The sequence below is a fragment of the Panthera tigris genome, chromosome A2, assembly GCF_018350195.1.
Source record: "Panthera tigris isolate Pti1 chromosome A2, P.tigris_Pti1_mat1.1, whole genome shotgun sequence".
In the NCBI taxonomy this organism is placed as follows: Eukaryota; Metazoa; Chordata; class Mammalia; order Carnivora; family Felidae; genus Panthera; species Panthera tigris.
In genome coordinates, this window is record NC_056661.1 from 14,327,958 (window position 1) to 14,349,642 (window position 21,685).

At 52.8% G+C, this 21,685-nt stretch overlaps 3 protein-coding genes across 12 annotated transcripts; 1 reads left to right on the forward strand and 2 right to left on the reverse strand.

Moving 5' to 3' along the window:
• Positions 1–422: 422 nt before the first annotated feature.
• BORCS8 (BLOC-1 related complex subunit 8) lies at positions 423–11,436 on the reverse strand. 7 transcript variants are annotated; one of them, XM_042978687.1, is made up of 6 exons: positions 11,232–11,429; positions 8,524–8,636; positions 7,976–8,040; positions 4,378–4,488; positions 1,981–2,056; positions 423–1,741 (listed from the first exon to the last, which is right to left on the reverse strand). In XM_042978687.1, exons 1-5 carry the CDS (start codon positions 11,266–11,268, stop codon positions 2,023–2,025), a joined length of 360 nt encoding a protein of 119 aa, XP_042834621.1. In that variant the 5' UTR covers positions 11,269–11,429; the 3' UTR covers positions 423–1,741; positions 1,981–2,022. The 7 variants fall into 7 exon arrangements, 6 of the variants coding, with proteins under 6 accessions (XP_042834621.1, XP_042834619.1, XP_007088442.2 ...); XM_042978685.1 differs by lacking the exon at positions 11,232–11,429 and adding an exon at positions 9,357–9,839; XM_007088380.3 differs by lacking the exon at positions 11,232–11,429 and adding an exon at positions 9,357–9,838 and having other exon boundaries at positions 423–1,650.
• On the forward strand, positions 11,339–18,033 carry RFXANK (regulatory factor X associated ankyrin containing protein). Of its 4 annotated transcripts, none has more exons than XM_042978682.1 (10): positions 11,339–11,432; positions 12,143–12,282; positions 12,782–12,976; positions 15,051–15,134; positions 15,282–15,347; positions 15,568–15,668; positions 15,838–15,963; positions 16,347–16,413; positions 16,820–16,900; positions 17,809–18,033. In XM_042978682.1, the coding sequence occupies exons 3-10, from the start codon at positions 12,790–12,792 to the stop codon at positions 17,877–17,879; spliced, it is 783 nt and encodes a 260-aa protein (XP_042834616.1). In that variant the 5' UTR covers positions 11,339–11,432; positions 12,143–12,282; positions 12,782–12,789; the 3' UTR covers positions 17,880–18,033. The 4 variants fall into 4 exon arrangements, with proteins under 4 accessions (XP_042834616.1, XP_007088438.1, XP_015395912.1 ...); XM_007088376.3 differs by having other exon boundaries at positions 11,381–11,468; XM_042978681.1 differs by lacking the exon at positions 11,339–11,432 and having other exon boundaries at positions 11,768–12,282.
• A 48-nt stretch (positions 18,034–18,081) lies between these two features.
• On the reverse strand, positions 18,082–19,552 carry LOC102948647 (nuclear receptor 2C2 associated protein). The gene is made up of 5 exons (XM_007088665.3): positions 19,217–19,552; positions 18,959–19,049; positions 18,618–18,723; positions 18,474–18,541; positions 18,082–18,208 (listed from the first exon to the last, which is right to left on the reverse strand). Exons 1-5 carry the CDS (start codon positions 19,252–19,254, stop codon positions 18,092–18,094), a joined length of 420 nt encoding a protein of 139 aa, XP_007088727.2. The 5' UTR covers positions 19,255–19,552; the 3' UTR covers positions 18,082–18,091.
• Between the last annotated feature and the right edge of the window lie 2,133 nt (positions 19,553–21,685).

The following is a 21,685-nucleotide window of genomic DNA, read 5'->3' on the forward strand; positions in this document are numbered from 1 at the left end:
AAGGCCCCAGCTTTAGTGGGGCTAGGGGATGGAGGGACAAGGGTCAGGGAGAGGTCTGAGAGACCCTCAGGGTGGCAAGGTCACCTAGTACCTCCTGAGGCAGGAAGTACTAGGTGGGATGGGGGAAGAGGTGAAACCCCGGGGTAGGACTCCCAGCACTTCTGGTCAAGGACAGTGACTGCGCCTGGCCTCTCTGAGCCTGCTTTCTCTTCTATAAAAGGGAACTGTGCTAGAGGCCCTGGACTGGAGAGGCAGGTGAAGTCAGACGCCAGGGGAGACTGTGACTTGACCCTAGAAAGGTTACCAATCACCCTGTAGGGAACAGTTTGGGGGGAAAGTGCGGGGTGGAAGGCTCCGAGAGGGGCAATGGGGCAACAATTCTGAAGAGGAAGCAGGCAGGGCCTGTAGGGATAAAGGCAGGATCAGGAGAAGCCACAGAGAATTTTATTCCAAGGGGGCGCAGCAGCAGAGGGACAGCAGATGACAACAGGGTGTGGGGAGGGCAGCAGGGCGGTGTCCTTGAGGCTGGATGGTGGGAGTGACGAGGGCAAGGAGAAGGGAGTGGAGAGATGGTGGAGTGTAGGCCCAGGGCTGGTGGGCAAGACTGCGTGGGCCACTGGGGTGAGCTGCTGGCCCTCTTGGTAGCCCCTCCTGCCCCAAGTCCTCCCAGATGCTCCCTAGGCAATCCCACAGCCAGCGGGATTCCTCACTACCCCCAGCCGGAGAGCTAAGCCTGGCACACAGTAGGTGCTCAAAAAGTACTTCAACTGCACACACATGAATTCTGCTGCCTCTTGTCTCTGGAGACTGTGGCTCTGGGGCTGTGGAGGCCCCATCCCACTCATGCCTCCCAAGCCCTCTGAGAGGGCCTCTGTGGCACAGAGCGCCATCGCAGTGCCTGGCAAATGGGCGGGGCTTTGAGAACTACAACAGCCAGAGCTCAGGAAGTCCCTCAGATGCCGCCGATCTGCCGGGGTCTGCCCTACATGGGCGCCGAGTAACAACGTGCCAGGCCTTTCTTGGTACCATGCTCTCCTCACACAGTCGATCACACCTCCCGGTATTGAGGCCTTCCTGCAGTCCTCTCCCATCGGGTTCTTGGCCTGGCCACGTGGCTGGCCTTGACCAATGGAGCATCCGCAGTGTGAAGCAAGAAGAGGTCGGATGGGCACAGGCACACGGGGGCTGCCCTCTGGGCACCCGGTCACCAGGAGAAGCCTAGGCCGGCCTGCTGGGGAGGCCACGCGGAGGGGAACGGACCCCCTGCTGCTGACGGCACGGGTCCAGATCCAGATGTGTGAGCGAGGCCACCTCTGACTCTGAGCCCCTTTGAATTCTGATGAGTGCCAGATAGTTGTGAAGTCCAGAAAAACTGCCCAGCTGAGCCCAGCCCAAATCGCAGGACTGTAAGCAGCCAAATGACTAGGGTTGTCAACCACTAAGTTTGGGGACAGTTGGTCATGCAGCAGTAGCTGATTGCTACAACACACATCACTATGCAGCAGCACCCTCTGTTGCCTGCTGAACCACTCTGACGGAAGGGAAAAGCAGAGACCAGAGAGGGGAGGGACTTTCTCAGGGTCACACAGCTGGCCAGCAGTGCAGCGAAGATTCCTGAGCTGGGTGGGTAGCCATCATGCTGGGCTCTGCCTGAGAGAACGCGTGTGAGGAAAACAACCAAACGTGGGCTCCCCTTTCTGTCTTGGCAGGGGGAACACGGGATCGAGACAGGGCCTGCGGCCTGGAGAAGGGGCAGGGAGTTGGCACAGAGAGCACGAGGGAGACGAGGGCTGACCACGTCCTGAGTAGCAGAGGGCTGAAGGTCCCTACCACCCCGAAGCCTCCCACTGATGCAAGTATCCTACAAGCCCAGGGAGAAAGCCCAAGAGGTTAGACGAGCAGGTCCCTTCTTGGACACCGAGAGGGTGGGTTAGTTCAGAGCATGGAGTACAGAGGCTCACAACCCCACTTGACACTGACCTGAGCCAGAGGGGCCAAAGCACCTCCAAGTCTCTTCCGGGATCAAGCTGAGGAGGGCAGGGGTGGTTCGTCAGGGCTGGAACAAAACATGGGCAGCGTCCTTGAGGCCAATGTCAGAGGCCATCGGGCATGCTCAGTTAGGCTGGAGATGGGTTTGGGTTACCTTCTAGTCCCCTAAGATCCCCGGCCTCAGCCTTCAGGGCATCCTCTGTAAAAATGGGACCAGCCACCCACTTCAGAGGTCGTGGTTGGGACTCATGCAGGACTGGGCACTTCAAACCCGCAGGGCTTGCCAAGAGAAGTGTTAAGCAGCACTTTAAGCTGCTAGAAGCATCTTTCAGAAGCAGGCACAAGCAAGGCACCTAAAGCACTTGGGAAACCATGAATTAAAAATAAATGGTATGGGGCGCCTGGGTGGCGCAGTCGGTTAAGCGTCCGACTTCAGCCAGGTCACGATCTCGCGGTCTGTGAGTTCGAGCCCCGCGTCAGGCTCTGGGCTGATGGCTCGGAGCCTGGAGCCTGTTTCCGATTCTGTGTCTCCCTCTCTCTCTGCCCCTCCCCCGTTCATGCTCTGTCTCTCTCTGTCCCAAAAATAAATAAAAAACGTTGAAAAAAATAAATAAATAAATAAATAAATAAATAAATGGTATGGGGGGCGCCTGGGTGGCTCAGTGGGTTAAGCGCCCCACTTCAGCTCAGGTCATGATCTCACAGGTCGTGGGTTCGAGCCCCACATCAGGCTCTGTGCTGATAGCTCAGAGCCTGGAGCCTGCTTCCGAGTCTGTGTCTCCCTCTCTCTCTGCCCTTCCCCAGCTCACGCTGTCTACCTCTCTCAAAAATAAACATTAGGGGCGCCTGGGTGGCTCAGTCGGTTAAGCATCCGACTTCAGCTCAGGTCACGATCTCGCGGTCCGTGAGTTCGAGCCCCGCGTTGGCCTCTTGGGCTGATGTCTCAGAGCCTGGAGCCTGCTTCCGATTCTGTGTCTCCCTCTCTCTCTGCCCCTCCCCTGTTCATGCTCTGTCTCTCTCTGTCCCAAAAATAAATAAACGTTAAAAAAAAAAAACATTAAAAAAAAAACTTAAATAAATAAATAAACAACACATAAATAAATAAATAAATAAATAAATAAATAAATAAATAAGGTATGGGGGAGCCTGGGCGGCTCAGTCGTTTAAGCATCCGACTCTTGATATCAGCTCAGGTCATCATCTTGCGGTCATGGGATCAAGCCCCACGCCAGGCTCCACACCGAGAGGAGCCTGTTTGGGATTTTCTCTCTCCCTCTCTCTGCCTCTGTCAAAATAAATAAATAAACTTAAAAAAAAAAAAAAAAAAAAAAAAAGGTAAAAGCTATGGCTTTTTGAGGCCCTACCGTGCAGGGGGCGCTGTGCACACCACACAGCAAGCTCTGGCCCCAATGGCTTGCACCAACCTACAGCCGGGCAGCCCAAGGCAGACAGTTCTTTAAAGCAAAGGAGCCCAGATCAACCCATGTCATGCTACCCTCTGTGAGACGATGGCTGCACGTCCATTCTTACACATTCACCAGGCTTTTTTGTTTTTGACAATTCCTGCGTCTCAGTTTTCAGAACAGTAACACAGATTTTTTTTTTTTTCTTTCTAAATGTCTGGTGGGGGACAGGCATGCCAGACCCAGTCCCAAACTGCAGGAGCCGGACATATATCAAAGTAGAGTTACAGCTGACAGCACGTGCACATGTGCCCAAGTGCATGTTTATTAAGTTATAATGACGATATGACAAAAACTCTCTCCCCAGGGTGCGAGGACTGTAAGTGCTTTTCATTTTTAGGCCATCTGGTCCTTGGCTTGAAGCCTCCTTCAGCTCCAGGCAACCTCCCCTGCCTCGCGGGCTCTGTCTCCCTCTTGCTCACCCACTCCAGCCACACTCGCCTCCTAGATGTTCCTCCAACACACCCAGATCACCATCCCCAGGGCCTCTGTCCTCACCGCTGTCCAACCCGGAACCCCCGCCCTGGGCCACCTCCCATCTGCATGGTGCTCAGGCCTCTGCTCCCACCCCCTCAGAGAGGCTCCCACCTCCCTTTTCTTCCTTTGCACATCTGAAATGCTCGCCTGTTCCACGTTTACCTGGTTGCCATACGCCTCCCTGTGAGACCACGAGTACATGCGTATTGGCCACCGCTGCATCCCCGGTGCCCAGCCCAGGGCCGGGCACACAGCAGAGCTCAGGACCTGGGTGCTGGGCGGCTGAACTCTCCCGTTACAGACGCCAAAGGACGAGAGGAAGCCACCAGGCACCATGAGATGAAGAAAGGGAGCTGTCTAAGGAGTGAGAAACAGCAGTTCCTGGCTGAGAAGCAAAGGTCCTTACAGCGAGGAGGCTGAGAGCAGGAGCGGGTGGTCCCGGAGCTACCTGTGGCTCTGGGCGGCAGCATTCATGTGGTCCCGGATGCTGATGGCCTGTTTCAGAAGACCCTCCACGCTGCGGAAGTAGACGCTGCTGTCAACAAGGTTCTTCACAGCACTGAAATGGGAGGATGGACCCAGTCGGTGCCACCCCGCCTTACCCTCCCCTCCCTGCGCCTGCCCATGTAGCCTCCCAACCAGAGGTTGGTGGGGGCGCCTGCACGGGCTCAGTGCTCAACAGGCACCCCAGGGATTCTGTGGGCTTATCCGGGGTTTAAAGTTTTGATTTCCCTGCCACACCTCGATGACATCTATGCGACAGAGCGCATGATGGCCAGAAGCAGCTATTTTTTTGAAAGTTTTTATTTATTTATTTATTCATTTAAGTAATCTCTACACCTGATGTGGGGCTTGAACTCACGACCCCAAGATCGAGAGCGAGTCACATGCTCTTCCGAATGAGCCAGCCAGGCGCCCCGGGTGCAACTTTTACATCCTGCTGCTAGACCACCTGATGTTTTGAAGAAGCGATAAACGTGTAAAAATGGCCTTTTAGATAACCTATTCCTGCCTCTGAAGGAAGCTTATCAACTCAACTGTGAAGAGCTCTGGAGGTGAGCTTAGAGGGAACCAGAATAACTCACTACTAATTAAGGGGACACCACTGCCAAGCTGTGCTAGCCTCTTGTGTTGGTGCCAGACTAACAAACATCTAATGAAAATGCCCCTTCCAACAGCACAACAGTAAAATATTCACCAGGCCACCCAGGGCCCTGCTAATGCCAGCAACTCACCTGCATAGCATCTGCAGTAAAAATAAAAGTGTCATTTTAAAGCTGTTCTGTTAAAGACAAAAAACTCACTCCTATTTATTATCAGTCAGGGACCGGCTGGAAAACAGCCATGAGATCAAAGCGGGGATTGGGGGGCTATCGCCTGCTCTGTTAGCTTGTTCGTTTTAGCACTACCAAAATGCAGTCAGCTTTTCTAGTGTTTGCCCACCTGGATGAAAAGCTTGTTTTTATGGGAATGCAAACTGGTGCAGCCACTCTGGAAAACAGTATGGAGGTTCCGCAAAAAATTAACAATAGAACTACCCTACGACCCAGCAATTACCCCACTAGGTATTTATCCAAGGGATACAGGTGTGCTGTTTCGAAGGGACACATGCACCCCCATGTTTATAGCAGCACCATCAACAATAGCCCAAGTATGGGAAGAGCCCAAATGTCCATCGATGGATGAACGGATAAAGAAGATGTGGTATGCATATACAATGGAGTATTACTCGGCAGTCAAAAAGAATGAATTCTTGCCATTTGCAACTACGTGGGTGGAACTGGAGGGTATTATGATAAGTGAAATTAGTCAGAGAAAGGCAAATATCATATGACTTCACTCATATGAGGAATTTAAGATACTAAACAGATGACTAAAGGGGAGGGAAGCAAAAAGAATATAAAAACAGGGAGGGGGACAAAAACAAAGAGACTCTTAAATATGGAGAACAAACAGAGGGTTACTGGAGGGGTTGTGGGAGGGGGGATGGGCTAAATGGGTAAAGGGCTTAAGGAATCTCCTCTTGAAATCATTGTTGCACAATGTGCTAACTAACTTGGATGTAAACTATGAAAAATAAATAAACTATAGGGGGAAAAAAAGCTTGCTTTTATAAGTTCCCTCTTGAATAGTTTATCCAATTTAGTATCTATAAATTCTGCATCAACTACGTAAAGCATTGTCAACAACCAAAAGGGCTCTTTCATGTCCATAAAGGAAACACGGTCCCTTAGCATAGAGAAATTCACATCTCCCTAGAGAGAAGTGCTCAGAGCTCAGAATACACTGGCCTCATGCTTACCTCAGCATGGCCCGGTGGAACTTTCTGGAACATGACAGACACATTCTTTATCCGCTGACATGGCTGCTAAGCCCTTGAAATATGGCTAGTGAGACAGAGGAGCTGAATCTTTTATTTCATTTTAATGCATTAAAATTTAAGTGTCACCTGTAGCCCGGACTCCTTCACTGAATGGGGCAGCTAGAGGAACCGGGACAAAGTACAGACTCTGACATGTTCTTCCTTTGACCTGGGCCTTGCTGGTGAGCCCACAGCTGCGCAGGAGCTGTTTGGCAGACATGAGAGAGAAACTCCCATTTGTTTTCTACTCTTTACTTGAGCTAATGAGGGTGTCGGAGGCCACCATCCTCAAGAAAATGCCATCCGTCTGGAATGCCTTCTGTCCCAGTGGAGGGGCCAAGGCGGCTGATGGTAGAGCACTCAGCTCAGTACCCTCAGCAGCAGGACCTCCTGTCAAAGAACCTTCGTTCACACAACAGAAACAGGCAAGCAAACCCCATGGTTCCACAGATTGTACTGCTGGGGTGTGTCCAGCCTCCATGAAAATGACTTAGTCCACGCAAAGGGCAAATGGCACTTCTAAATAAAATTGCCAAACTCGCGAGGCAAACAGAACAAGCCAGGACATTAAGTATAGTCAGGGGAACCAACTGAAGAGGGGGAGGCAAGGCCAGGAAAGGTGCGATGATGAAAAGAAACTACTTTTTACTCTGACATACATCTTTCCCTTGGGACTGGGAGGTGGGGAGGGAAGGGGGTGGAATCTGAAGACTTAGAAAAAGCTAAACACAAAATAATAATAATAATAATAATAATAATAATAATAATAATAATAATAATTAAATGGTACCCTCACATTCACAGCAGCATTATCCACAGTAGCTAAAACGTGGAAGCAACCGAAATGTTCATCGACAAATGGATAAACTGAGGTGGGTCTACGCAATGGAATACTACTCAACCTTAAAAAGGAAGGATAATCCAACACAGGCTACAGCATGGGAAGACCTGGAGGACAGCATGCTGAGTGAAAAGAGATGAACAGAAAAGACAAATACTGTCCAACTCCATTTATGTGAGGTCCCCAGATTCATACACAGAACATAGAATGGTGGGTGCCAGGGGTCAGGAGAAAGGGAAGGGGGGGGTTAGTGTCTGACGGGGAGAGTTTCAGATTTGCAAGATGAAAAAAATGCTGGCAATGGAGGGTGGGGATGGCTGCACGTGAATGTATTTAATACCACTGAGCCGTATACTTAAAAATAGTTAAGGTGGCAAATTTTATGCGTCTGTTATACACTAAAAAAAAAAAATTGGAAAGAAATAAAAATTTAAAAATAATCAGCTGTATTTGTGCTGTGGCCCTCCTCTCAGCTGCCGTCCACCCCACTGGCCAGTCTGTGTGGTCCTGGATGTGGGAAGGAAAAGTCCCTTGAGGCACTGGCTCCCTTCCCAGATGGCATCTCCCCTAAACCTTTCCACCCCTTCCTATGACACATGGGGAGGGGCTCCACTCGGGAAGAAGCCTGCCTGAGGCACATGGGGGATGGGCAAATGGTGAGAAGCGCAGGCCTGCATTGGAACCTGCTGTGTGGCCAAGTAAGTCGAGATCCACATGCCTCAACTCAGATGCGTTTGGCAGGAGAAGGTTCACTGGAGAGCTGGCTGAGATGCCCGAGTGCCCAAGAGGTGACCCTGGGGCATACGGGGACAACCCGGGCAGTGGGGAGGCTACAGGGCTTACCTGCAGGCATACTCCACTGTGTAAATGGCTCCCTGGCTCTGCTCCTCCCATCGCTGCATGTCAGCCTGTGGGAGACAGGAAGCTGTTAGCAGGAGGGCTGCTACCTCCACCCTCTCAGTTCCTGGGACGGAGCACCTGATCACCCATCACCATGGCGACAGAGACCAGCCCCCTCCATCCTGATCTTTCCTCCTGAAAATCCCCTCCCTCACTGGTCTGGGCTTTCCGCCAACACGTGGCTACCATGCCTCAGGGCCTTTGCACCGGCGGTTCCCTCGGCCTGGCACATCGTTCCCTCGGGTCCTCATGCGGCTGCTTCCTTCTCGCCATACAAGTGACAACAAATGCACATCCGGCCACCCCCTTCTTCCAAATCTGCCCCCAAATCTGTCCACCCATGGCCTCAACCTGTCTCAGTGACCTCGTGCCTCCTTGCTGCTGTCCCAGCCTTGACTCCTCCCCCAACAGCCCCTGTTCCATGTAGCAGGCCCCAGATCATGAGGTGAGGACTCTGGGGGAGGTCAGTGGCAGGAGTAAGCGGGGCTCACCTTATGCTGGGCCAGCTCAGGCAGAGAGCGGCGCACGTGCTCCTGCAGCCGGTACAGGGCCACGGATGGCTCATTGGCCAGGACATAGACACTCTCAGTGAACTTGTCTGTGACTGGGCCGAGCAAATCAAAAGTTGGGGGCCGGGGTGGGGGGTGGCAGAGCAAGGGAAGGGCGGCAGAGACACAAAGAGACAAAGCATAAGACTCTTGACTGCTTAATCCGCGAGTCCAGCCAGAGCAGCGAGGGGTGTCCAGTGTCCACTCAGGAGCTGGGTCACCTGTGGTCCCAGTGATGGGTTGAATGAGATAATCAAGAAAGGCTTCGCTCATCATGATGTTAACACATCCAGTGAACTCATGGTTTTTCCCCTCCCAAGCCCACTTGTAGTAGACACTGCTTCTGTCCACTTGGACCCTCTCACATTCCCTTTATCCCAAGGAATGAATCTGAGACTCTTCTTCGAGGGTCCTACCAGTTACTGGACCTAAAAATGCCTGGAAGCTTAGATCGCTGGGTGGCCTTCAGCCATGACTGACCATCAAGGGGTATTAAAGGCCACATCTCCTGCTGTGTGTTGGGACAACGTGGAGGTGTAAATCATCCTTCTGAGTTCTCCTGAAGCATCAGGCTGAGGGTTTGCCCTCAGATCACTCCTTGCTCAGCTTCCCCTATCTCCCCTGTGAAGTTCTCCTGTCCTGGTAAGTTAATTACCCAGAAATCCTTACCCCACGTCTGCTTCAACAAATGACATTCCCAGCCAGTCAGTCATCTACACCCTCCCATCCATGACAGATCCTGCTGGTTCTGCCTGAAAACAAAGTCTAAATCTCACCTATTCTTACCACTACACTGCCCACACTGGTCCAGGCATGGCCACCTCTCACCAGGACGCCAGATTCAGCTCCTTCCTGGTCTCCCTGCTTCCGCTCTGCCAACAGTCCAATCTCCAAACAGATGGAGTGATCTCCTAATGAACATATCAGATATGTCTCTCCCTTATTTGAAACCCTCTTATGGCTCCCATCAGCCAGAGTGTAAAATCCACCTAACTTACTACGGCCCATAAGGCCCTGTATGTTCTTCCTGCTGTTAACTTCCCTGCCTTCCTCACCATCCAAGGCACAGTGGCCTCCTGGCTGCTCCTTGGACACTCCCAGTACTGTCCAAAAGAACTTTCTGAGATGGCCGAAAGGTTCTATAATCTATAGTGTCCAATAATGTAGCCACTAGGCACATACGGCTGGCTACTGAGCACGTGGCTGAAATGTGAAATACGACTCACAAATTGAATTTTATTTTTTTGTTTAAATTTTAATTCCAATAGAGTTAACATACAGTGTTATGTTAGTTTCAGGTGTACAATATAGTAATTCAATAATTCTACACATTACTCAGTGCTCACCATAAGAATTTTAAGTTTTACCTAATTTTAATTAACTTAAATACCTATAAATACTGTGATCAGTAGCTGCTGTATTGCTGCACAGCTTGTTCTGCCACTGACCCTCTCCTTCCCCCATGGGCTTCTCTTTATCCCTCATGTCTCAGCTCCTGGGCAAGGCCTTCCCTGATCACCACGCTTAACCGGATGTCACTTCCATCTCATTCTCAACCTCAGCACCTTGTTCATTTCTCTTATAAATTCTCATTCTTTATTACATTACATTTTTACAAAAAAACAAAAACAAAAAAAGTTAAAGCTTGGATTCTTGAGGGCAGGGGCTTCTGGGAGCCTCAGTTTCCTTAGCTGTAAAAATGGAATAATAGTACCCACCTCAAGGTTTGCTACAGAGATGGACCCCATGCTATGCCCAGTGGAGTGTAGTTAACAAGACAGAGAACTCTGGCGCATCTGGGAGTCAAGGGAGGCTGTGCATGAGTCTGGCTAGTGTCAGTATGTCTAGCTCACTGCAACGCCCTCAGTAGGGTAGAGCCCATCCTGCCACCTCCAAACTGAGTGTACTCTTATCCCTCTTAGTCCTCCTGGTTTGGAAAATGAGCATAAGAGCTTACCCTTCAGTGCTGCTGCAAAAAAGATGGAATGAACTATACTTGCGCCTTCTAAATAATTAACTAGAGGGGTGCCTGGGTGACTCAGTCGGTTAAGCAACCAACTCTTGATTTCCGCTCAGGTCATGACCTCACAGTTGGTGAGTTCAGCCCAGCATGGGGCTCTGCGCTGACAGTGGGAAGCCTGCTTGGGATCCTCTCTACGTCTCTCTGCCCCTCTCCCACTTGTGTTCTCGCTCTTTCTCAAAAATAAACTTAAAAATAGTAACTAGAAATAACGTGTGTCATAACAAAAACCTTTACGATTTAACAAGTCTGTGGCGTTTGGTAATTTGTAACTACGTGACTTACAAATATTCGATGTTAACGTAAACCTAAACAAATACTTAACCATATACGGAAGTAACACGCACAGCGATTGCCACGTCACAGGCGTTCTTTCAATGCATTACAAATAGCAGGTCACTGAATTCTCACAACAAACCTATGGGGGCAGGGAGAGACTATTATACTTCCCATTTTACAGATGACAAAATCGAGGCACGGAGACACTCTATAAAGGTTTTTAAACTAGTCAGCGGCCGAACCAGGATGCAATGGTGGTCCAATTAGTTCCCCCGCATGCTCCCTCCAAGCCTTTGCCCCCTCCTGCACTCTGTCAGGTCACCCTTCTGTCCAGCCCGGGGCTCAACACAACCTTTCTTTCCCTTGAGTTGCATCTCCGGTTCCTCCATAACGACCGCGTACAGATTCCGAGGACCGGAAGCGGAAGTCCGGCTATGGGGAAGGCTTCTCAAACCTTCCCCTACGAAACCAGACGCCGTGGTGCTCCAGTTCCGGTGCCAATTGGCCTGCCCTCCTCACTACTTCGTGTACCTTGACTGGAGAGGAACCATGAGTGAGAGACTGGGGAAGGAGGCACACCAGTAGACGGGTGACGAAGGGGCGGAGACCCCCTGAAGCTCCAGGAGGGACACCCAAGCAGGAAGGGGCAAGGGCACCCTCCCTTCACGAACTCCCTTTTCCGGGAGCAGACGAATTAGGGAAACGCTCCAAACATTGTCCACTGCGGGCCACATAAACGGCCTCTTTGTACCCTCCTATTGCCATCAGATTCTTGCACATGCTCACACGCCCCCAGGACCGCAAAGAAGACATTGTTGTGAACGGGGGCGACAGTAGTGTTGCCCCTTTAAATCCCGACACCTCGACTTTTCCCCGCCCACCACCTTCGTACAGGAGAGAGCCCCGCCCGCCCTGGAGCAACTGGAGCCTAGCGTCTCCCTCAGGAAAAACTTATGGGTGGAGCTGGGGGGTAGTGACGCAAGACTGTCTCAATGAAATCCTCTGAGCCCTCTGAGGCTCCACCCATCCCTTCAGACCCTGCCGGGCTCCCTCCAGAGCTGCCTGGACAAGAACGCGCAGGCGCAACAGCATTGCTTGGGCCCCAGCGGAAACCACGCCCCTCCCCCAAGTCTTAAAGGGCCAGTAGCAGCTTCTATTGCTCTTGCCTTTCGGCACTTTTGGGGAGGCAGGGTGCGCAGGCGCAGTGGGGTGCTCTGAGGTGGGGGTAGCGGTCGCGTATCAAGTTGCTCTCTGTCCCGGCAGAAGAAACCAGGGCGCTGAGGATCCAGGTTCCAGCTTGCTCCCTCGTATATCAATTGAAGGAGAAAAGTTTGTGAATTGGGCCCCCAAGTTTTGGGGGACCCGGACTCGCGGAGTGGGGTGACAGACGAGGCTCGTTTGAGGTGAGTGGACCTTTCGGATCTGTTTGGGAGGGGCCGGTGGGATGGGACCGATAACACTTTGTTGAGCAGTCACTTATTCCGGGGACCCCCCCCCCACCACCACGCAAGAAAAAAATAACTACAGTGAACGTTTTTTAAGCTCTGCCCGTGTATCAGGCCCCCAGCTTTGCTATGTACAGGCACGGTGCTAAGACCTCATTTCCCCATTTGATTAATGAGGAAACTGAGGCTCAAAGAAGTTAAGTCATGTGCCCAGGTGCTCACAGCTTATAAATGATGGGATTCGAACCCAGATAGCTGAACCCATTTTAAGTAAAGCATGTTGTATGTGCCCTGGTAGTGGGGGAGGAATGAGCCTGAAAAGCAGTTGGACTGTGGTTTTAACTTCCCGCTGAGCTTGAGTTTACCCACCCTTACTGTGAAAGGCCGGGTATGCTGTTGGTGCCTACTTAATAGGAGTTGTTGATAATTAGCTGTTATCTTTTGGCGCTTCTGCCAGCTTCCCCCATGGAGCCCACCCAGCCGGCAGAGGACCTCAGTCTGACCCAACAGCTCCCCATCCCAGAATTTGGGGACCCTGAGGACCCCAGCGATGAGGCCCCCGATGGCTCAGACACTGTGGTGCTCAGTCTCTTCCCCTGCACTCTGGAGCCTGGGAATCCTGAACCGGATGCTGGTGCCTCCTCACCGCAGGGTAGGTAGGATATTTCCCCTGGACTCCTGCCTCTGGGATGCAAGGACAATGGAATGTCAGGCTCAAGACAGGACCTCTGTCTTTATGTTCCATTACCCAGAATGTGTCTTCCCTCTCCATCCAGTGAGGAATTGCTTTATCTGTATATATATGATGGCTAGATCCCCATAACATAAAAGTTGCTATTTTAACCAGACTTGCATACAATTCAGTGGCGGTAAGTACATTCACATTGTGCGTAAGCCCCCCACCCCCACTCTCTCTGTTGTTCCAGAGCATTTCCGTCACCCCAGAAGGAAACCCAGTCCCCATGAGTAATCATTCTCCATCCCTCCTTCCCTAGCACCTGTCAGTCACTAATCTTTCTGTCTCTATGGATTTCCCTGTTCTGGATATTTCATATAAATGAATCCTACAACATGTGGCCTTTTGTGTCTGCCTTCTTTCATTCAGCATGATGGGTTTTTTTCATTGTTTTAAGTTTGATTTATTAAGTTTGATTATTAAGTAATCTCTACACCCCATGTGGGGCTTGAACACATGACCCCGAGAACAAGAGTTGCATGCCCCTCTGACTGAGCCAGCCAGGCGCCCCTCGGCATGATGGTTTGGAGGTTTGTCTGCATTTGCAGCATGTGTTGGTGCTTCATTCCTTTTATGACCCAATAATATTCCATTCCAGACCACATTTCTTTTATCCGTTCATCCATTGATGGACCCTTGGGTTCTTCCTCTTTAGGTGATTGTGACTAGTGTTGCTGGTACATTTGTGTACCGGTGTTTGTCTGAACAGTTGATTTCAACTTTTGGGGGTAGATACCTAGGAGTGGATTGCTGGGTCAGATGGTGATTCTGTTAACCCTATTAAGGATCCAAGGATTTTTTTGTTTTGTTTTTTTTTTTTGAGAGAGAGAGAGAGAGAGAGCATGAGCAGGGGAGGGGCAGACTGAGGGAGAGAGAGAATCCCAGGCAGGCCCTGCACTCTCAGCGCAGAGCCTGATGTGGGGCTCAAACTCACGAACTATGAGATCATGACTTGAGCTGAAATAGACCAACTGAGCTACCCAGGTGCCCCTCAAGGATTTCTTTTGACTGGAGTCCTTGAACACGTCTAATTCAGTCCCTCCTGGGGCCTTGGTCCCTGCTGTTCCCTCTGTGTGGAACATTCTACCTCTTCCCAGGGCTGGTTTCTTCATCTGGCCAAGCTCTCAGTTGGTATCACCTCCTCAGAGTGGCCCTCCCTGACCATCGTGTCTGAAATGGACTCACCCCTGGCCCTCCCCTCTTTCCATTCTCTTCTACCTCCTTCTTTTTTTTTTTTTTTTTGTTTTAAGGATACTCTTTTTTTTCTTAAGTTGTTTTTATATATATTTTTAATGTTTTTATTTATTTTTGAGACAGAGAGACAGAGCATGAGCAGGGGAGGGGCAGAGAGAGAGAGACCCAGAATCCAAAGCAGGCTCCAGGCTCTTAGCTGTCAGCACAGAGCCCGACGTGGGGCTCGAACTCACAGACTGTGAGATCATGACCTGAACTGAAGTTGGACGCTTAACCGACGGAGCCGCCCAGACGCCCCATTTTCTTAAATTTTTTTTAACATTTGTTTATTATTGCAAGACAGAGAGACACAGAGCGTGAGCAGGGGAGGGGCAGAGAGACGGGGAGACACAGAATCTGAATTAGGCTCCAGGCTCTGAGCTGTCAGCACAGAGCCCGACGCAGGGCTCAAACTCACAAACTGCGAGATCGTGACCTGAGCTAAAGTCAGTCGCTCAACCAACTGAGCCACCCAGGTGCCCCTCTTCTACCTCCTTCTTATTTCTCCTGCTTATGTCTCTCCTTCTGTCTGACTCCCCCCTCTTGTCGATGTACCCCTTGAGGGCAGGGACTATGTATCGTTTGCCCAGAACATCGCCAGGTGTAGAGGAGAAAGGTGCACCCGGGTATCCAGGAGGGCAGAGTGAGTGAATGGTGCAGTGAGGCACTGTCTTTGGTAGCTCCGAACCCCGAGGGTCTGGTCTGAAGCCTCAGAGACATACTAGGAGCAAACTGAGGCCCTTCCTCTCTCTTCCAGGAGGCAGCTCCCTGAAGCACTCCACAACCCTCACCAACCGGCAGCGGGGGAACGAGGTTTCGGCCCTGCCAGCCACCCTCGACTGTAAGTGGGCCTCCAGTCCCTAAGGCGGGGAGAGGTAACAGGTGCTAGTAGGTAGCAGGGGCCGGGAGGAGCAACTCTGGATGGGGTAAACTGAGGCATGGAGCAGGGATGGGACAGGTGAGGACTCTGCCTCTCTCTGGCCCCTAGCCCTGTCCATCCACCAGCTCGCGGCCCAGGGGGAGCTGAGCCAGCTGAAGGAGCATCTGAGGAAAGGTGTGTGTCCACACCTGTGGTGTGTCCGAATGTGTCTGACCACACGCGCTGGTGTGTGCATGTGGGTATTGAAATGACCGGAGTCTCCACAAATGGGCCTGTGTCCACCCGTGTGCTCCCCCTCGTGTCTGACCCCAGCCACCTGCCCTGTCCCTGCTCCCACAGCGCTGGGGAGAGTGGGCAGGGGTACATCCCAGTGGTACCACCCCCCTCCTGCCAGGCGACAACCTCATCAACAAGCCGGACGAGCATGGCTTCACCCCCCTCATCTGGGCCTCCGCCTTTGGAGAAATCGAGACTGTCCGCTTCTTGCTCGAGTGGGTGCGTCCCAGCCCAGCTGAGGGCTTCCCAGGAACTTGAGGGTGGGCTGGGGTCTCGTCCGAGTCTGCTGGTGCCATGTCTATAAGAAGGGGCTGCCATGGGTACCCCAGGATTTCAGGGGATGCCCCCACCCATCCCATCACCACTGTCTCTATTCCCCCTACCACAGGGTGCTGACCCCCACATCCTGGCCAAGGAACGGGAAAGCGCCCTGTCCCTGGCCAGCATGGGCGGCTACACAGACATTGTAGGGCTGTTACTTGAGCGTGATGTGGACATCAACATCTACGACTGGGTGAGGCACCACCCACTGGCCCTGGGCACCTTGCAGGGTACCAGGCCTGCTGTGGGTGCTGAGAACACAAGACAGCCTTCTCTGAGCCTTACAGAGCTCCTAGTTTGCGGGGAGGGCAGCCGACACAGAAACAGCTGAAATGTAGTGAATAGCACTGTAACGGCAGACACACAGGCAGCGGCAAGAGCCCGGAAAGTGGCCTCCAGAGTCCAGGGAAATCGAGGAGGGTTTCCTGGAAGAAGGGGTATCTAAGCTAAGACCCAAAGGGGGAACGAGGCCAGGTGTTGAGCAGGAGGAAGAACCACATTAAATTGGAGGCTGGGGGTGTTGTGAGAATTTGGAAAAGACAGAATGTCGGTTGCCCTTGCCCCTGCCTTTGACAGAATGGAGGGACGCCACTGCTGTACGCCGTGCGTGGGAACCACGTGAAGTGCGTAGAAGCCTTGTTGGGTAAGTGGGAGTAGCAGCTGGCCCTGGGGGCCTCAGAGCCCCAGCTGGCCCCACAGGAACCCTGAGGGCCAGGGAGGGGTCCAAACTCTGCTCGAACAGCTCTTGGGATGAACAGCTCTGAGTTTCCCAGAGGATTGATCTGGGGACAGGAGATGGTAGGATAGTACAGGGGTCTGGCTCACCGGATTGAACACCCACACCCTTCATGCCTCAGGGACCCTGGAGGTGGGGATTCTATTGGCCACATTCTTCAGAGAGCTCAGGTTCTCATCCAAGCCTGGTTGTAAGGGCAACCAGCAGACCTGTGGCTATACCGTGAGGGATCACTGGATCTCCCAAGTCTCCATGCCCCATTCTGGGCTCCCAGCCCCGCTGCCTCTCCAGTAACACCTGCTTTGCTCTGCAGCCCGAGGAGCCGATCTCACCACTGAGGCTGACTCCGGCTATACCCCAATGGACCTTGCCGTGGCCCTGGGATATCGGAAAGGTCAGCCTGAGACACATAGGGCAGGGACAGTGTGCCGTAAGCAGGTGACCACAGAGGGGTACACAGGACATCCCTCTCAGATGTCACATGCTAGCGTTGAGAGGGTTCACATTAGCAAACACGTGGTGCCACTGTGTACTCACCTGGGCGTGTGCGGGAGGCTGACGTGTGTCAGTGACTGGGTTCATGATGAGATACACAGGCACTGGGAGGCCCAAAGGGAGGGAGGATGGGATTCAGGCTGGAGGAACCAGGCTGGAGGATGGGATCCTTGCAGAGGCCTTGCAGGATAAGGATGCCAAGAAGGAGGGGCCAGGCCACAGAGGGTCACTGAAGCCAGCCCTCTCCATGGCAGGACGTGGGTGTAAGTAGGGACCATAGGCTGACCCCAGTTTGTTCCCCACTTCCCCCTTCAGCTTCCCCATCCACAAAATGGGGAGATCCTAATAGAACTGACCCCTTGGGGTCATGGAGAGATTGAGGGCCTGGGAGATTTCTCCTCCTTCCTTCAAGTTTTATTCCATTTGGGACAGAAGTCATTCCTCACAGCCCCTCTTATCCTTTCATAAAAGTCACCAGTCGAGAATTTTGTTTGGTAAAGATTTTTTTTTTTCTTTTTTTTACTCTAAAAAGCCTCCAAAAATGCATTTTTACAGACTTAGGGGAAATTGAGTTTCCTGGCGTGGGGGCCTCAGTCTTCTCAGCTGTACTCTGGGAAGGGTGTGGATTTCCCCGCATATGAATTAGGTCCTCCAGGACTTGGAGATCCCCGTTCGTTCCCTGAGAGGCGGGTGCAGTTCTCATGCTGGGACACCCCGGCTCATCCCCCAAAAGAGGTGTACAAATGGCCTCTGTCTCTGCAGCCTGCATTCGATTCATGGCCCACCTTTTCCCTTTCCTGTTTCCAGTGCAACAGGTGATCGAGAACCACATCCTCAAACTCTTCCAGAGCAACCTGGTGCCCGCAGATCCTGAGTGAAGGCTGCCTGCTGGGGACTCAGATACTCAGGGAACAAAACAGTTGACGCAGAGCTGGGGGAACCCAGACCTGGCTTCAAAGGCAGCTCCTGGACAGACAGTGGGAGGGGATCCTTCCCAAGAGGAACCAATAAACCTTCTGTGCATAACCTGAAGGACTTCACTGTGCTTCCCCAAGGGCTTCCTGGAGGAGTTAGTTAGTACCCAGTGGCCTCACGCCCTCTCCCCCAGCACGCGCAGGTGGTAGATGACAATTCGGCCAAAAAAGTCAGCGGCGTCCTCAAATGTCACCTTCAGCCGGTCCACCTCGGCAACTGGCACAGGGAAGGTGTGAGCATAGGCAGTCAAGGGAAATAGGTAGTTCATCATTTCCCATCTGGCAGCCCCAGCTTAGACACCACCAATGTGCTGGGTGACCGGGCGCACTGTGAGCCCTTCTGAGGCTCTCACACAGAACCGGTTACCATCAGCTCATTTTACAGATGGAACAATGGAGGTCCAGAGCCCACTTGCTCAAGGTCACATACCAGGGCCCACGGTTTTCAGAGGCACAGACCACCACCCCCGCCCCTCCCCAGAGGCCCAGGAAGGATATCTGAAGTGAGTTGTTGTCCTCAGGGTAGAAGTCCACAATCTTGCTAAGAGCCTCATTCCCCTGGGAACCTGCAACAGAGAAAGGGGCAGGTTGTGAGGCTGGGGTGCCCTCTCCAAACCCCCACCTTCCAGAGCCCTCCAGTACCTTCCAGGTGACCCCGGCGACTGGAGAAACCCCCCTGGAACTGGATCTGCAGCTGGGAGACACGGACGCGCTGAGGAAACTCTAGTATCACCCACTGGGAGGGGCCCTGGAGACAGGGAAACTGAGGCTCACAATCTGTCCAGGCTCAGACAGAGCCTGCTATGTGTGTCTTATTCCCACAGTCGATGGGGGGAGAGGTGGTGCGAGGGGCAGTTGGCACACGTTCCCTCCGTGACCAACTCTACTGTGCCCAGCTGGAGTGCTCCTTAGTTCTCAAGGCACCCTGGACTCCTGAATCTGATTCACAGGATGGGTGGAGGGTCCAGGGAGAGGTGCCTCACCTGGTCCGAGTTCCAGCACGTTTCCTCATTCTGATCGAACAGATGCTTCTTTCCAAACTGCCGAGTGTTGCGATTCAGCACTGAACTCACCCTGGAGGCACCAGAATAAGAGCGAAAAGACTGGCTAAACCCAGCGCCGAGGTCCCGCCCACCGGTGGGCCCGCCCCCTCCTCGCCTCCAGCTTACCCCGGCACCCCCAGCTCGGTTAACCCCGGGCTCAAGGGCCACACCCGCCACTGCCCGTCCCCAGGGTCTCACCTGCTCACTGTCTCTGGACAAACCAAAGAGTGGGTCATCCCGGCTCCACAAAGCCTCGCAGGGCTCAGCCGGTGTAGCCGGTGTGCGTATGCCGACGCCAACGCAGCCACCCACAGCCGTTCGACCTTGACCACGCCTCAGAGTCTACAAAGGTTTCAAAGAAACTGCAGTGACCCGCGGCTAGATTCTCACAGCAGGTTCAAGTAAGGGAAACAGGTTTCCTGTGGGTTTCCGGGGGTCGCTCGGACTCCGAGCTTCAGTCTCTGCGAACAGCGCCGAGAACCAGAGCAGGACCCGGAACCACGAGGACACCGCGCAAGCGCACTGTGACTCAGACCTGCCCCTCCCATGCTCTCAGGGCAGGCTGCAATTTGAACCCCGCCCCTCCGCGCCCGCCTCTTAAAGGGCCTTCATCCAGTACTGAGTTTTCTTTCGCAGCTGGGGGAAGAAGGGAGGCACCTGAAAGAATTGTTTGCCAAGTTGTGTGCGGGGCGCCGTCTTCTGGTGCCTGCGGGTATAGAGCAGGGTATAGGGTATGGGAAGTCTGAGAGACTTCCTATAACGATATCTCCCTACCTGGGGAAGTCAGCCAAAACCCATTCCGTAACTGCTAATGCTGCCGAGCGCTTCATTGCCTCCCAGGGACCAAAGGAAGAGTTGAGAAAGAGGCCACGATGAGCGAGTCTTCGTCAGCCTCGTGTATCCCAGCTGCAACACAAGGGGCTTAGCCTCCAAATCTTTCTTCCTAGTAAATGCTGCCTGGGACAGGCTTCATGGAGGAGGGGGCGTGGGAAGTGGGTTTTGAAGGATGAACTGGGGGGAAGGAGGGGGTTGGCCATACCAGATTGCACAAAGGCTAAAGATTTGGTTCACTGATTCACTAAACAACAATTCACTCCCTACTGCCCAGCCCTGTGCTGGGTGGTGCTGGGGACTGTGAGAAGCCTCAGTGAGAAGCCTCCTCCATACCTGAGGAGCCCTCAATTTTGGTAAGACAGAGCTACACACACACACACACACACACACACACACACACACACACACACCCATGCAGTCAGGGCTGAGCCAGACATAGGGCTGGGAGACCAGAGGCTCTACCTGGAGGAAGGGCTTCCTGGGATAGGGGATCTTGTGTCTGTACCTTAGTGGGTGGGCAGGAATTCATCAGGGTAAGAAAAATGGGGGGAGATTTGTCCGGCAGGGAAAACAGCATAAGTAAAGGCCTGGTTGGGTGAAAGACCATGAATCTGAATAAAATATGTGGAGCAAAATCCTGCTGAGCCTGAAGGTGTTTGAGAAAGGGCAAGACACCATCCCATCGGCATGAATGGAGGGTTCTGAGACAAACAGCTACTGGCAGAAGGCTGCAGGTTCCTGGCTTTAGCTGAATGGTCTAGAATCCAGCCCCTTTCTTCAAGGGCTAGGGGAATGGTTCTCCTGGCATCCTGCTAGCATCTTCCCAAGCCCACTCCAGTAAGGGGGTGGGGGTGGGCTGGCTGGGAAACTGGGACACCACCGGAAGGGCTGCCCCATCAGCCCCTGCCTGCCAGGACTTCCTGCATTCAGCCATGGCCTGGTGCCATCTAGACCTGGCTCCGCTGGTCTCAGTGCTGGGGCCAGGACTGCGGATGGCAGAAAAGACCCCTTTACCCCCAGAGGAAGGTGGGAAAAGCATGGACCCTGGAGGGTCCAGATCCAGTTTAAATCCTGGCTGGGTCACTCACTTACTGGCCATGTGATCTTGGACAAGCATGTTGACCTTTCTGGGCCTCAATTCCTTCATCTGCGAAATGGAGGGAATTCTGTTTATAGGACTGCTGGAGAATTTGGTGGGCTCTTTGGGCTGACACATAACAACAGTGGCTTACCTTTGTTGAGAGCCCACCTTGTGTTTGACTTGAAACCGCATTTTGCTGGTTGTTCATCCACTGGTTCATTGAACTTGCTGTGCTGGTCCATGTCACTTCCATTTTATAGCTGAGGATATATATACCCAATGGCCCCCAGGGAGGATATTCATGGCCTTAGCCACCCCCCCCCCACCAGCGCCACTCCTGGTCTTGGCATGGAGCCACCTTGCCCACTGGTATGAGGCCAGCTCAATACCCTCTTCCCGCCTCCTCACCCCACTGGCGCCTGGGCATGAAAGAGCCTCCTGTTTCTCCAGGGAATTAGCAGCTCTAAGCTCCCAGCAGGGCAGCCAAAAGTGGTCCATTCATTTGCCTGAGTGAGGAAAGACCAGGCACTCCCTCCCCCCCCTCACCCAGAGGATGGAGCAGAGGAAGCTCTGGAAGAGCCAGGAGCTGCAACCCTGGTTCACTGAGGGAAACTGAGGCACAGAAAAGCAAAATCATTGGGCTAAGTTCATCCAGGGGGAGAAGGATTCAAATCCCAATCTGACTCTGGCGTTCTCTCCACGGGCTGAGTTTTGCATTTGTCAAAAGAGGCAATAGAGACTCAGAGAGAGTC

What these genes read in the sequence shown, in the direction of transcription:
- BORCS8 (XM_042978684.1), bottom strand. Translation starts at nt 9,588, where the DNA reads ATGGGCCGTAGTAAGTTAGGTGGATTTTACACTCTGGCTGATGGGAGC. An exon ending in ACAGTGGAGTATGCCTGCAG is followed by an intron (nt 4,489 to 7,975) that starts GTAAGCCCTGTA and finishes CTCCCATTTCAG; the next exon opens with TGCTGTGAAGAACCTTGTTG. An exon ending in GCTGCCGCCCAGAGCCACAG is followed by an intron (nt 4,287 to 4,377) that starts GTAGCTCCGGGA and finishes CTCACTCCTTAG; the next exon opens with ACAGCTCCCTTTCTTCATCT.
- RFXANK (XM_042978682.1), top strand. Translation starts at nt 12,790, where the DNA reads ATGGAGCCCACCCAGCCGGCAGAGGACCTCAGTCTGACCCAACAGCTC. An exon ending in TCCGCTTCTTGCTCGAGTGG is followed by an intron (nt 15,669 to 15,837) that starts GTGCGTCCCAGC and finishes CCCCTACCACAG; the next exon opens with GGTGCTGACCCCCACATCCT. An exon ending in GTGCGTAGAAGCCTTGTTGG is followed by an intron (nt 16,414 to 16,819) that starts GTAAGTGGGAGT and finishes TTTGCTCTGCAG; the next exon opens with CCCGAGGAGCCGATCTCACC.
- LOC102948647 (XM_007088665.3), bottom strand. Translation starts at nt 19,254, where the DNA reads ATGACCCACTCTTTGGTTTGTCCAGAGACAGTGAGCAG. An exon ending in TGTCCAGAGACAGTGAGCAG is followed by an intron (nt 19,050 to 19,216) that starts GTGAGACCCTGG and finishes TGGTGCCTCCAG; the next exon opens with GGTGAGTTCAGTGCTGAATC. An exon ending in TCGCCGGGGTCACCTGGAAG is followed by an intron (nt 18,542 to 18,617) that starts GTACTGGAGGGC and finishes TCTCTGTTGCAG; the next exon opens with GTTCCCAGGGGAATGAGGCT.